The following is a 13,902-nucleotide window of genomic DNA, read 5'->3' as shown; positions in this document are numbered from 1 at the left end:
TGTTGAGTTATCTTTCTGCACAAAGTTGAAATCTTGGAATGCTCTGAAATAGAAGAATATGCTTTTTGTTCATGATAACTTTATTTTGTTTCTCTGTTGGCCACAGAGGGTCACAGATTGTCTGGTAAGTATATAAATTAGAACAATATTACTTTAGAAACGTTTGACTTCTGTGTGTAACTGTGTGTGCCTGTGACTGCAAAACAAACATAGTGCACATTTGGAGGGTGGGGATTGAGTTCCTGAGGGGCAATAAACATTTTCCAATCTCTCCATAACAGGACTTAATTAATAAAGCCTACTTAATTAATACAGCTTCTGTTGCCACTCCACATACATTTATTTTGTTTTCATGAGAGTCCAGTGCATTGACAATCTCCTCTCTAATGCTTGGGTATGTGCTAGGCGTGCGAAAGAGGTGACTTGAATAGGAGCACTGTGCTGTATCCTGCCTGAACTGCTTGGCTGGTTGGGCTTTCCTGGCAAGTAATGAACTTCTCTGAGCTTTTCAGAAGGACGGTTCTCATTCTTCCTGATATCAAATGGCTCTGTGGGAGATTGTGCATCCAGAGCACTGAATAAAGCTGATTTATGGAAGGAGGGCAGCGTGTTAGTCCTAAATTAGAAATTGGAAGTGGTTTACCCCAGTAATTTTGAAGAAGTCGTGTCTTTCTGATAGGTAGCTCATTTCAGCTATCAGGAAAATGGACTTTCCAGGTGCAAATAGGGAAGCACTCATTATGTGGGACACTGAGAAGGAAAGATGTGAATTTGATAGCATTATATCTGTCTGGAATATAGGTAATTTGGGGGCTTTTTTCGTTGAGTAGTTTGTTTAAGCTTTGGTAGTATGTGAGGACAAGCTAACCCTTTTTTGATTCAAGACATTAGCTAGGCTTATTGTGGTGGGTGAAAATGAGGTTAGGATAAGAAAGACATTATTAGTGCTACACCATTTTAGAAGGCAGGTAGGGAAGTAATAGTTCAAGTTAGACTACTTTTGTCCCTCTTCTTCCCATTTTTCTACATATCTTTAGGAATTCTGTCTGTAGCAAACTTAATTTCTAGGAAAATATTCCTAAAAATTCTTAATATTTAGTAGGCTGTCTTCATTAAACTGTATATTTATGTTGTTCAATATCTACAAGTCACTGAAGACCCAGATGGTCTTGTCTGTGTGGTAGATGCTGTAGAAAAAATGTGTATTCAGATCTCTGAGATTGTAGAAATTACAACTTTTTTTCTTTTAATTGAAATTTTGATAAATTGTTCTTCTGTATAACAAACATGAAAAAATCATATTTCAGTAATTTTTAGCAATAGTAGAATTACAAAAGTAATTCTCTTCCTCTTTTTTTTTTCTTTTAGGTTCAATTTATGAACCACTTAAAAGTATTAATCTTCTAAAACCAGAGGGGCAAAGTCTGTGGGATAAATTAGATCATTACTACATAATTGGTAAGTTAATAATTGTTCCTACTCTGCAAGATTTTCAGCGTAACATACTAAAGTACCTGTAGTTATGGTGATGACAGTAATTAGCTTTGTCGTGGAATAATATGTTCAGTCTTTTAATATGGATTTTTACTGTTTCAAAACTGAAGAGTTCTGTTGTTATAATCCCTTAGAAGCTTACTGTGATAATACTTAGATATTTCATACATTGCTTGAAAAATCTTGACTTGTAATTTTATTCAGAAGTATGGCCTGTGTTAGTCAAATGGTAGAATGGATTCTGAGTTGCACCTGATAGTCATGGATGGGGAGGGGAAAAGGTAATCTGATAGGTTTTGATGCTCAGACCTACCCAGGTGTGAGCTGGAGTTGGACTTTACATGCTAAATAGCATTGCTGTGTATTTCCTGTTTGAAGATAGTTTTCAAAATTTCTGCTAAGAGTTTGAAAGGTGAGAAAGCTGGAGGGCTGAATTACACTTCTTGGTGAAAATGTGTATTGCAAGTCTAGTCTAGCTGTAAGACTGAATGTAGAATTATTTTGGATAAAATGGAAGCTTAGTATGGTGGCATTAGCCAGATATGGCACAGGAAACATTTTCATGGAAATAAGCTTTCCTGTAGTACAACAGTTTGACAGGTGATTACTGAGAAGTTGTGTTTTTCTTATTAATGGTGCTGCATTTTAGTGCTGAAATTTTGTCTTATAACTTTGTTTGCACCAACTTTAAGTTTTTTCTTTTCATGATGAGATTATTTTAATACCAAACCATACACATTAAAGAAGCAATGGTTTATTTTTATCATTTTGGGTGTTTGGGGTTGTGTTATAATGAAGTCCTGCCTGTATTCCAAAATTGGGGCTTTTTAGAAGCTGGGCAATTAACTGCTTAAAAATAAAAGTTTCAGTCAGGCAGGGGTATACCAAATATACCAAATAGTGACCAATTTTTCCATAATTTTAAAAATGTGGGATGAGACTCCTTTCACTCAAATCCATTTCTAAGTGAAATTTGCGAGTTGTTTCTGGCCTATCCATAGCTGCATTGCTTTTTGTAAATACCTTGCTTTTATCTTTCTTACAAAGGAGATGAATGTCCAATTTATTTTTAACACTTGTCAGGAGCAAATCTGCAGTGGTGCTTGCTACTTATCTCTTGGGCGCTTATATTACAAGCAGTCTGCTGCCTTGGTAAAAATCTGCTATTGAATTTGTACTTCATATGAGAATAATCTGTATTGACTTTTTTCAGGTAACATTTTATTCAAGTTCTTGTTGTATTGAGTCACTGAAGAATACAATGCAAAAAGCCTCAAACCTCTGTAATTTTCATTTAAAATAATTTCTAATACATGGACAATAAAGAGGCTTTTAAAAATCGATTCTTGATAAACTTCTGGGAAAAAAAGCACTACTTTCTTTTCTTTAAGGACAGGTTATTGTTAGAAGAGTAATACTCAAAGACCTTTAGTCCAGTTTCAGTCTTGTAGCATGCTGGTTATTCTACAGTTTTAGGTCAACAATTCACAAAATGCAAAATATTGAAGTACAAAAAGAGTGAATATAATATTTATTATTTTTTCTAATTCCATTTAGACAACTTGAAAATTCCTGTCTTACTCCGTTTTTATGTCAAAGTACCAAGTTAAACAGTTCTAGTCATGCTTTCTCCTTACTTACTCATTTCCTTTTTTAAGCATATTTACACAATCATCTGGCCTTAATAATAATTTTTAAAATTATTTTTAAATAATTTAATAATTATTTTTAAATAATTTTTAAAATTATTTAAAATATTTGGTGGGAGGCAATTGATTTTTTTTTTTAAATCCCTTCATAAAAAACGTCCCTTTATAAAATGGTAATTAGTGGGTTGTATTATAGAGATTAGATGCAGAATGGGTTGTACTGGAACAGGGCCATATAGATAGCTATGAATACTCATTCTTTTTGTGAGAAGATTGATATTGAAAGAAACCCCAACATGACAGAATTCTTTTTGTCTGTCTTTTTTACCTTCCTTTCTTTATGTTTTATGTTGTGCATGTTGTAGCAGGTTGTTGACATATTGATTTATTCCTGAAAATCTATGTAGAAACTGAAAGAAACATGGGTGTTACTGCTGTCATTTTTTTTTTCTTTCCTTTTTCCAGTTAAGTCAACATTGCTGCTTTATCAAAGCCCAACCACAGGTCTATTTCCTACAAAGACATATGGGGATAACCAAAAGGCAAAAGTACACGACAGTCTTTACTGTGCTGCATGTGCCTGGGCTTTAGCCCTTGCTTACAGGTGAATAAATTATAAACTCTTTATCTCTGCTGTGTTGCATTCTGTTATACAGTACCCTGGAAATGTTTCAGAAGATGAAGCTGTATCGAAAACAGTTTTGTAAACCCACATGGTACATGTTGACAAATCTCAATAAAAATATGTACCTACTAGGCTAAAGATTACACTCTGGTTTTCCCAAGTTAACACGAATTCGTATAATTTAATAGCTACCAGTGTTCTGAAACAGAGGAATTAATTCTTGTTAAAAATAAAGGTTATTGTGGCAAACTAATGAGCAACTAGCAAGAAGTTATAAGGGAATTGACATTCAGAATGTGTAACTATTAGTAATTTCTTACACTGAAATCATTGAGTCTTAATTTTTCTGTTGGTGAATTCAAAGCATTTTAAAACAAACAAAAAAAAATAGAAAAGGGGCAAGGACGATTGTTTTGATTATATATTTAGTAACAGTAACTGTGAGTGTTGCTTGATTTCACAGTATAAAAACAAGCTATCTTGAAACACCTTTCTGGATATTCAGAGCTGCTAACTTACAAACTCTTGTATGTAGATCTGTATTTAATCAACATCATAAAGATGAACAGTTCATATTGTGTAGAATTAAAGAGTAAATGCCTTTGTGGTTTGGATTTCTCAAAGAACACAGAACAGTGGCTTGCAATGCTAACACTACCAGCGATGATTTTTACTTTTTTAAATTTTTTAGAATTTTGAAACAGGAATATTTGTGTAAGTTGTAGTATAACCTAAAAAAAAGCCCTAACATATTTGGGTTTTTTACAGTAAGGAAGGATGAGTAGGGCTTATAAATGAGTTGTTATGACTGTGAGCACCACTGTACAGCAGTGTTAGTTAAATACTTGATATTCCAAAGCACTAATGTGCCCTTTATTTCCTTTTTTCCCCTCTGATGCATTTCCAATTTGTTTTATGAGTTATCTCTCTTACTCAGGCGTATTGATGATGACAAGGGCAGAACTCATGAACTGGAGCATTCTGCTATAAAGTGTATGAGGGGAATTCTCTACTGCTACATGCGTCAGGCCGATAAGGTAAAACACTGTATTGTGGACACAAGCACCCACTTAATTCCAATGGATTAATTAAAGTGTGAAAACTAACTTCTAAATACAGATACAATTCAAAACAGGAGTGCAGTATTACTGTGTGGCCCAGCTAGGAACAGCTGCTTCATTATTGTCAGGTTGCAGCATTTTTTTAGGGTATAAAAGACATGAGCGTTTTGTGAAGTAAGCTGCAGGGCATACTTGAAACTTCTTTGGCTTCCTTTTGCAGTTAGTTATTCCATTTAAACATTAGACCATCAGTAATTGGGGTTTTCTTGATATCTTTTTAATGCTTAAATGGCAAGATGTAGAATTTCCTGTAGCTAAGGCTGGAAAGTTTTCTTTGCACTGTTAACTTGGGTATTATTTTTGCAGTTGTTCTTATCTAGGTGATTGTTTTGATTATTTTGCTTGGTTTCTTTAGCAGCCACTTTTAAGTATTATTTGGCCTAATGACGAAAAATTCAGACAGGCACCAATCCAAAATGAATCAGGAAACAGGGTAATTTAATTATATTATAATAGAGTTGATATTTTCAGCCTTTAATCATCTTGTGAGTATAATTTGAATATTCCTGAATATTCACGGCTCTTCCTTATCAAAATTGAGATGTGGTAGATTAATTTTGCATAGTGGTTCGTAATAATTCTACAAGTAGTTCAAGATCTATGTTCCATGCTGCTTGTGTCAAAAATTGAAGATATTCTATTCTGTTGCCAATGAGCATATGAGTATGATTTAAAATGGATGGACCAGACATGACAATGCCACAAAATAGTATTAACTTCCATGCTCCTGGCGAACATGCTATATGCTATGTATGAGTATCTCGAAGATAAGATAGTGTTGAAAATATTGCGAAACATCGACCAGGTACTGGTGATGATGGTTAAAAAAATTTCATAAACTGTTTGCTGAAGAGCATAGGAATTATTATTATCTTATTTCATTTCCGTTGTCCTTTGTGAATTTGATTTCTTTCTCCATCCCATTGACAGTCTTCTCAGATTATTTTGTAGGGTGGCATGTGTTGTATTTTGCAATGAAAAAGGAATCAAAACTACTTAAAAGCCACTGTAGTTGTTATTTTACCCCTTTGTTGTTAAACTCTTGCATTAGTAATCATCTTGCTGCATTCCATTTCCATTGTAAAAGATTCTGTATCATCGAGGCTCATTCGCAGAGCCAGTCATAGTGTCCATGAAGAAAAAGTAATTTTACTCTGGAGCGTTGCTCTTCCTTTGTATGATCTGTGTTTTCTTTTAAGCTGTCAGCTTTGCCTTCCAGTATCTGTCAAGATTTCACTATGCATCTGGATATCACCAGCTGTGCTCCCCAAAATAAATCTTTGTTTTCCCATGTACTCTTTTATATTAGACATCCTTGGCTCTTGCAGCTTTTTATTTGTTAAATGATTTGTATGTGTCAATTTCTGAACACTTCTGTAGGTCTGTAACTTAGAAGGCTAAAATAATAATAATAATAATAAATAGTACAAATGAAATACGTTCTGTAAGTTTCAGGAACTGTTGTTTTTAAGTTTTACCTAGTAGTCATATCAAGAAATTTTGATATACCCAAGTTATATAGGGAATCTGTATCTGCCCAAAACACTTGAAAATATAGACTTCATTCTTTTCCTTTAATTCACCTTTAGGTCCAGCAATTTAAGCAAGACCCCAAACCATCTAATTGCGTTCATTCTGTATTCAGTGCACACACTGGAGATGAGGTCTTCTCCCATAAGGAGTATGGTCACCTTCAGGTATAATATGCATGTATGTGTAAATGTGTGTGGATGATTTTAAGTAGTATCACTGTGTCTCCATTCTTTCATGACGCAACTTTCTCGGTTTTAGATTTGTGTTGTACTTAATAAAACTGAGATTCTTTCTGCATCTTGTAGTGAAAAAGACAGACTGTTTTGGAATAGAATTCAGTGGTATGTTTTGGTAAGAACATACTGAAATAAGTGAGGTTTGTTGAGGTAGATGGTTGGTTGTTTATAAAGGTGCTTCTTTTTGAGACAGGTGGCTGTCAATAAATAAACCTGGCCAAAAAAATTTGAAGTAGTCAGTAAAGTGAAATTTATATTATCTTTTTATTAACTTTTCCAGGTTAATTTTCTGTAAGTCTAGGCAATTTTTATTCATAGTAAGAATTTAATGTAGACTGTCAACAATTTTGTATAGTTACAAATTGATATTCACTATTCTGTGTAGCAGTTCCTTGTCAGATTAATCTTCTGAAGTGTTGATTTAATCTTTTTCCCCCCTTCTCTTTACCTTCAGACCCCATTTCTTTTTGTATTCATGACTTTTTTTTGATTTTGCTTTCCATAACTGTTTACAGGAACTGCCAGTGAAAGTATCCAGAATTGACAGTAGGCTGATAATTATTTTATGCTCATAACTTCACTTAAATAGTTTCTACAGTAAATGTAGATTCAGGATTCAGGAAGTGTATGATCTGAGAAAAATGATTTGTGGAGTTACCCTAAATTAACATTTTGAACTTCTATGTGAAGCTTCCTGAACATACACATCTTTTATCTTCACATATTTATATGAGAATACAATAATTTGGGGACCTGGGGGATCACTGTATGATGGCTCAAAGTCTCTGGTTTATATGGGAATTCAACCCTTTCCATAAACATCAGTGTGCATCAGCAAATCTCAAAAAATAGAGTTTTTAGCTCTGTGGAGACAACAGAAACAGTAACTGGTTCAGTTGGGAAGAACTGTATATATTACACAGCTGGTCTGCTGTTAGTGCTGTACTTGGTGCTTTTCAGATTGTATTAAGAAAATTGATTCAGTGGTGTTTTGGAATTTTGGAACTTTTTAAGTTTGGACCTTAATCTGCTGTGCTTCAGATAAAAATGCTATTTTTGTTCTCGATGGTTCATCTCAATTTCATGTATTGAGACTGTGGTTTTGTAGCTCACTGAAACACATTATTGTGATCAACTTTTTCTATTGAAGTTGTTAAAATTGTCAATTATACTAGAATTCTCTGTAACAAAAGCAGTTTTCTTTGATTCATTAATGAACTTACACTATGATGCTCATCTGTACAGCTGCTGAAAGTAATTACTGTTAATAATAAATGCTCTGTGCAGCTAGCTACAAAAGAAAAGTTTTTCACTAATATCATTACATCTGAATGTTGTAATTATACTTCTTTCAGCAGATAACACTAAAATTCTAGTTAGGGATGAAATGATCAGCTGTTTAGATGTGCTGGTATTTTCCAATGTGTTACTTGCCTTCTTGATGCTCTACTTTCTAATAAGTTGTCATCCATGTAAACATGAAACAGCTTGTGACTGAAGTGGCAGCCTATGGGTCAGAGAAGCAAAAATATTGTAATAACGTAGTTTCAAATAATTAAAAGAGTGATGCTGCAGCCCAAGTTGCAAAAATGGTTGTTTGTGCCATTTCTTCCTATTGATTGTTTCCACATCATTGCATCTAGGATATTGATAGATTAGGCTCATATTTTTAAAAACCATGCTGTAATGAGACGTTGCAATGTTAGCAAGTGATATCACATTCAGCTTGCTTGTTTGTTTGACTTTATTAACGAAAAGTTAATTGTAGCTTCCTTTTTGTCTTTAATTACTTTAGATAAATGCTGTGTCATTATTTCTCCTCTATTTGGTTGAAATGATCTCTTCGGGGCTGCAGATCATCTACAACACTGATGAGGTACAAATAGATTTCTGATATTAAAGCACATGCTTTATTAAGTTAGGGGTTTTTCCTGATTTTTATTTAATTATTGGCTCTAAAATAATTGTGCTGGAAATAGACTGCAGATATTTTTTACTGCTGATGGAATTCAGAAACGATAAATGGAATTAATGGGGTAGTGAAATAAATGAATAGCTATTAAAGTGTTAGGTATGTGAAGTGTGGATGTAACGTGACAATGAGAACTTCTGCAGTTACCTGCTATTTTTGGAAGGTAGAAATTCATGACTTGAAAGATTCTAATTTTGACATTTTAATATTAAAGAGTGGTTCTGTAAATAAGGTAATAATATCCACCATGGCCTGAGCTTGAGAATCAGTCATATCAGGACAACCTGCTGTCCTGCTCTAAAATTAGTTCATGTTTTGAGACAGGAAGGGAAATAATTTTAAATTTTTTTTCTTTCCAATTTCCATTATCTGGATTTGTTGAAATTTACTCTGGTCTGTTTAATAGTTGCTGCTATATTGCCTTAAAAAGCTTAAATCCACCTACACTAGAACTGCTATTTTTAAAAAGGGGAGACTTATCCAGCACATTATATTTCTAAAACATAATCTTAAATTAGTGTTTTTCCCCTAGATGAGAAAAATAAGTGGTTCCCAAACCAGGACACTCACCTAGTTAGATCATATGATAAGTCAGTATTATTTGCTATGAGTTGCCTTTATGTCTATGTTGAGGTAACTGTATAAGTATTTACTTAGCTTGACTTATACATTCAGATGTTTGCTTTTAATTCCAGAATTTGCAGGAAAAGTGCATGTGTATAGACTGTCCAGTCACCGGATCTACTCCGCTTCAGTGTCAGGATATAATTTTCATTGCAACTGCACCTTAGAAATCTGTGGACTGTGGAGGTTTATATTGATGTTATCTGTATTCTAGTATTATCTTATCACAGACCTGTACATTTTATTAGTGTCTGTATAGCTTCAACAATTGAATATATTCTCAGATCTTATTGACACCCCATAATAATGGTATTGTCCAGTGTGTCTAGATAATATTGAGCATAGTGGTGCTGGCAGCACTGTGGATGTGGCAATCTGTTTGCCAGCCATCAAGATGGATATTTCTTTCCAGTGATACCACTGGACAGATTTTAGTATGTAGTCCCTTTCCTGTTGCAGAGCGAGGGTTTTGAACCAGTGCTTACACAGTGGAAGGTGCTGGCAGATGGTTGGTATTTGTCTGCATTCATTGGTTTGTACATAGAACTCTTGGCTTGAGAGGCAGTCACTGTATAGTAGGCTGCTTGATGCCAGATATGGTAGCTGTCAGTGAGTTACCCTCTACTTGCATCTGTTTGCAATTGAGAAATTAATTTAATTGCATCTTTGCATCCATAAGAGAACAGTCTGTGATATTTCAAGTGAATTAATGTGAGCACAGTTATCTACACATCAAACAGAATCCCCTAGAATAATTTGGATGGAAGGGGATGAAATCTATGCTTTGGTGGATGAACCAGTATAAATCTTGTGTCACTATATTTCCTTTAAGTTCTAACCTGTGGTATCTAAATTGAATTGTAAATTTTATCATCAATTTAACTTTTCTACAGTCAAGCAACCCCAAATGTCTGTTTGTCCAGTGTAAATGAAGAAGTATCTGCTTCACTAAGTACCTCTAAATACCTTAAAACACCCTTAAATACCTTAGTATTCTGTTGAAACATATTGATCCAAGTGGAGATTTCAATTGTAATAAATTGGTTCAGAGGCTTTTTTGTGTTTCTAAAAGATTGCATTTGAATCTGCGTTAGTCTGCATCATCTGGAGATAATGTAATGAAACTTTGGCATGTCAGTTCTCTTAAAGTAAAACTAAGAAACAGTATCATGATTTCTGTGTCCTAATCCTGTAAGATTTTATTTCTTTTGGTCTCATGTTATTTTCAGGAAAATTCTGTTTTAAAAGATGAAGATACCACCTTTCTGGAGCTCTTCAAATATGCGTCTTGAACATGAAACCATTTGTCCCTGGTTTTGTAGGAACTTTTGCATAAAACACCCTCCCACCTAATTCGGGGCAGCGCTTAGTATTTTGAGATTAAAAACTGATTTTAAAGAGAATATCGGGACTTGGGAACATCATTCTCCAGGGGATAACAAAAGGATGAAAGGCATTTTGATGGCTAGAGAAGAAACAGCTTTGTCTTTCTGAGAAAATGAAGAAAATGCTTCCATTTTCCCTCAGTCACCTTTCTGTCCTTCTGTCTGTCTTTTTTTTCTTTTTTTTTTTTTTTTTTTTTTTTCCTTTCTATAGGTGTCCTTTATTCAAAATCTTGTATTTTGTGTGGAAAGAGCCTATCGTGTACCAGATTTTGGTGTCTGGGAAAGAGGAAGTAAATACAACAATGGCAGTACAGAGCTGCATTCAAGGTAGGTGAGCAAATGTAGCTCTTGCAGTCAAAGCAAATAAATGTGGTATCAATAACAGGAATTAATGTGGTGGTGTGAGTTAAAAATAATGCATTAAAATACTGATAGAACTAAACTAAGGTTCTCTAAGACTAAGAGATGTATTTTGGGAAAACGTGAAACATAATTTTATCTTGTGCATGCTGAAGTACCCATATAGACGCTTAGCTATTTATTTGAGTATGCAAATTCCAATAATTGTGTGCAGCTGCACACATGTAATTCTGAAAATTGTGTTCAGAATGCTTCAGACTTCTGAGGCATGTGTGGTAGATAAGATTCACAAAAATCTTTAGGAATATTGTGATTTAAGAAGGTATTGAATGAGGAGTCTAGATTTTCTCATCACCCCCATGGTGGGAGGAAGGTGCTGGACATTGGAGGACAGCCTGGCACGTAAGTCCCTTACAGGTTCTTCAAATGCTACAAGTAACAGCATTCCGATCCCTGTTCCATGAGAAGTTAGGAATGTTCTTAATATTTTAATATTAGAATGGCCCAGTTCACTCCAGAGGAATTGCTCACATACAGTCAATTTTGAAGGATCAAATCTGTAATCTGACAGCTTGCTTTCTCTAGCTTTACTATTGTTTTCTTCACTTTTCGACTTCTTAGTTTTTATTAATCATAAAAATGGGTATACCTTGGATATCGTAGTTTTTTTAAAATATCCTTGATCATCGTCATTATGGGCTTACAAACAAACATTTGTGTTTCTCCACGTATTTGATGTCGCAAATTTACTTTGTGTTCTCATTTCAAAATTAAATAGTTTGTTGGGTTTTTTTAGTTTGCATACAGGCATGTATTTTAAGCTGTAGATGTAATTGCATGTCATTGCAGCAAAACATTTCATTTAGATACTGTTCTTTCATGTCTTTTGGAGAGCTTTAGTACCAGTATGAAAACTGAAAACTCCAAATTGTTATTATATTAACTGCTTTATTAGTTTGCTGAGTTTAATTCTTCCTCCTGTGTCTGTAAAACTGTCAAATGCCAGGCTATGTGAGCATTGAATTATGGAATCATGTGCTTCCTTCCACATCTTGCCTTGTACAAATTCACAAAAGGACACTGAAATTCCCCTGTCTCCTGCTGTTTTCAGGACACTGGTGACTCAGTATGTGAATTTCCTCCAGGGAAAACTCAGCATCTTTAAACAGATGGAAATGGGCATGGTGTTTTGTCTTAATCTAGACTGGCATTTAGAGGTTGGTTTGTCTAAGAGTGGAGTTTTATGAGATGGACTGAGCCAATCTAACAGATTACTGAGCTGGCACCAAAGTAAGTGTAGAACTTGGTCCTAATTTAAGAAGTAGACTTCGGTCATCAGAAGCAGTGTGTGTATGCTGATAGTATACTTCACTGTAGGAAGCCAGTAGGTAGCTGCCCTTGCTCTCATGAATCAGAAAAAAAATGTAAGAGGAACCAGCATCAAAGATGTATTTAGATATTGAGGAAAGCCCTGGATACACTAAAATATTCTCAAGCCTGTGTTATGTTCCTTTTGTAGTAAATCTACCTAGGAGAGCTCTAAAAAGTAAAATTGTAGAAGTGATTATAATTAGATATTCTCTACATATAGAAAATATATAGGCTAGTCAGGAATTACGTGTCTTTCTTCAGACTCTGATCAGTCACTTAAGTTTCAATATTAAGTATGCTGTACTCCTGGCTCTTAAAACTCTGACTGTAAGTCTACATACAGTGTGTGTTTGCTTTCAGAATTAGAAGTTAGCTGTTGTCTTTCATCGAAAGAGGCTTTCTTTTTAAAGAAGATTTTATATAATATGAAGTCCATGATAATGATTGCAAATTCTGGCTTGGGTTAGAAGATAAAGATATTTGAGGTCTTTATGCAAATCTGGTATTCCATTTTAGTACAGTTCTGAACACTTCTAATAAATGATGAATAGCAAAACACTCTGTGGACCAGGTCTGCATTGATGTATGCAAATTGATGTCTTTTACTGGTTCAAAGGCAAGATTTGTAACAGCCTTTGTTTAGCTCGATCCCCTTCCCATACTGCTGAACTTCTGAAAAATTAATTTGTCCAGTAACTATTTGATCAAGCTATTCTCCAGGCATCTGCTGAGTACCTCTGCAAAATGTCTTTGGCATCTCCCATATGTTTTGTGAGAATAATGAAATTGCTGGGGTGCAGTATCTTCATATTCCAAATCTAAGACTGTAGAGCCTCCATCTTACTCTTTGCCATGTAGGTATTGTATTATATTGTATTGTGCTCTCTTTTCTTATTCTTTGTAGTTTTGTCTAGGTATGAAATTACTGTTATTGATATAGAATTGTTTTTCATTTTCTTTAGTCTTTTTTGTTTGTTTAACATCCTTCCTGGTGTTTGATGTTATGGTTAAACTGCACAGTCCTTGGATGGAGCCAAGAAACTGTGAATGGGAGGAGGAATAAGGATATGTGTGCTTTAAGGGTTGTTTTATTCAGTATTTGCTAAGAAAATTTAATGAGAGAAATCTAACAATTAAAAGTTAATGGTAATTATGAATTATGTTTAAGTGAAGTCTCTTACTAAGCTGGAAGTATAATTACTCTTGGTCTCAGCATCCCTTGCCTCAAATGTTACCATGGTGAGATGATTGCAAGGCTGCTCTTGATAATCTGTGACAAATCATAACAATCAGCAGGTACAGTAGGGTCTACATATTGCAGCTAGGAAAGGTCAGTAGGGACATGAAGCAGAAACCTTTTCACCTGAAGCACCAGAGTAGGATATTCAAAAGAAATCAGAGAATCTTAATCCTTTTTTGAGACTTGTCTAGAGGAGGCTATAGTTTCCTTAAAATGGTCTGGGTTATATCTGGCTTCAAGTGACATTCTGTGCTGGACTAGATTGATTCCATTTGTCCCTTCCAACCTATCA

General features: G+C 34.6%; 1 protein-coding gene across 2 annotated transcripts in view; it reads left to right on the top strand.

The window, feature by feature from the left end:
• Positions 1–13,902, top strand: part of PHKB (phosphorylase kinase regulatory subunit beta) — a 57,829-nt gene that overhangs the window by 6,950 nt on the left and 36,977 nt on the right. For both annotated transcript variants that reach the window (XM_030457455.1, XM_030457454.1), the window contains exons 2-7: positions 1,369–1,458; positions 3,609–3,747; positions 4,706–4,805; positions 6,479–6,586; positions 8,454–8,534; positions 10,851–10,966. In XM_030457455.1, the coding sequence (XP_030313315.1) occupies positions 1,369–1,458; positions 3,609–3,747; positions 4,706–4,805; positions 6,479–6,586; positions 8,454–8,534; positions 10,851–10,966 (634 nt within the window). The remainder of the gene's footprint in view (positions 1–1,368; positions 1,459–3,608; positions 3,748–4,705; positions 4,806–6,478; positions 6,587–8,453; positions 8,535–10,850; positions 10,967–13,902) is intronic.

The sequence above is a fragment of the Calypte anna genome, chromosome 11 (assembly GCF_003957555.1).
Source record: "Calypte anna isolate BGI_N300 chromosome 11, bCalAnn1_v1.p, whole genome shotgun sequence".
Classification (NCBI taxonomy): Eukaryota; Metazoa; Chordata; class Aves; order Apodiformes; family Trochilidae; genus Calypte; species Calypte anna.
This window is presented reverse-complemented; position numbering and strand designations above follow the sequence as displayed.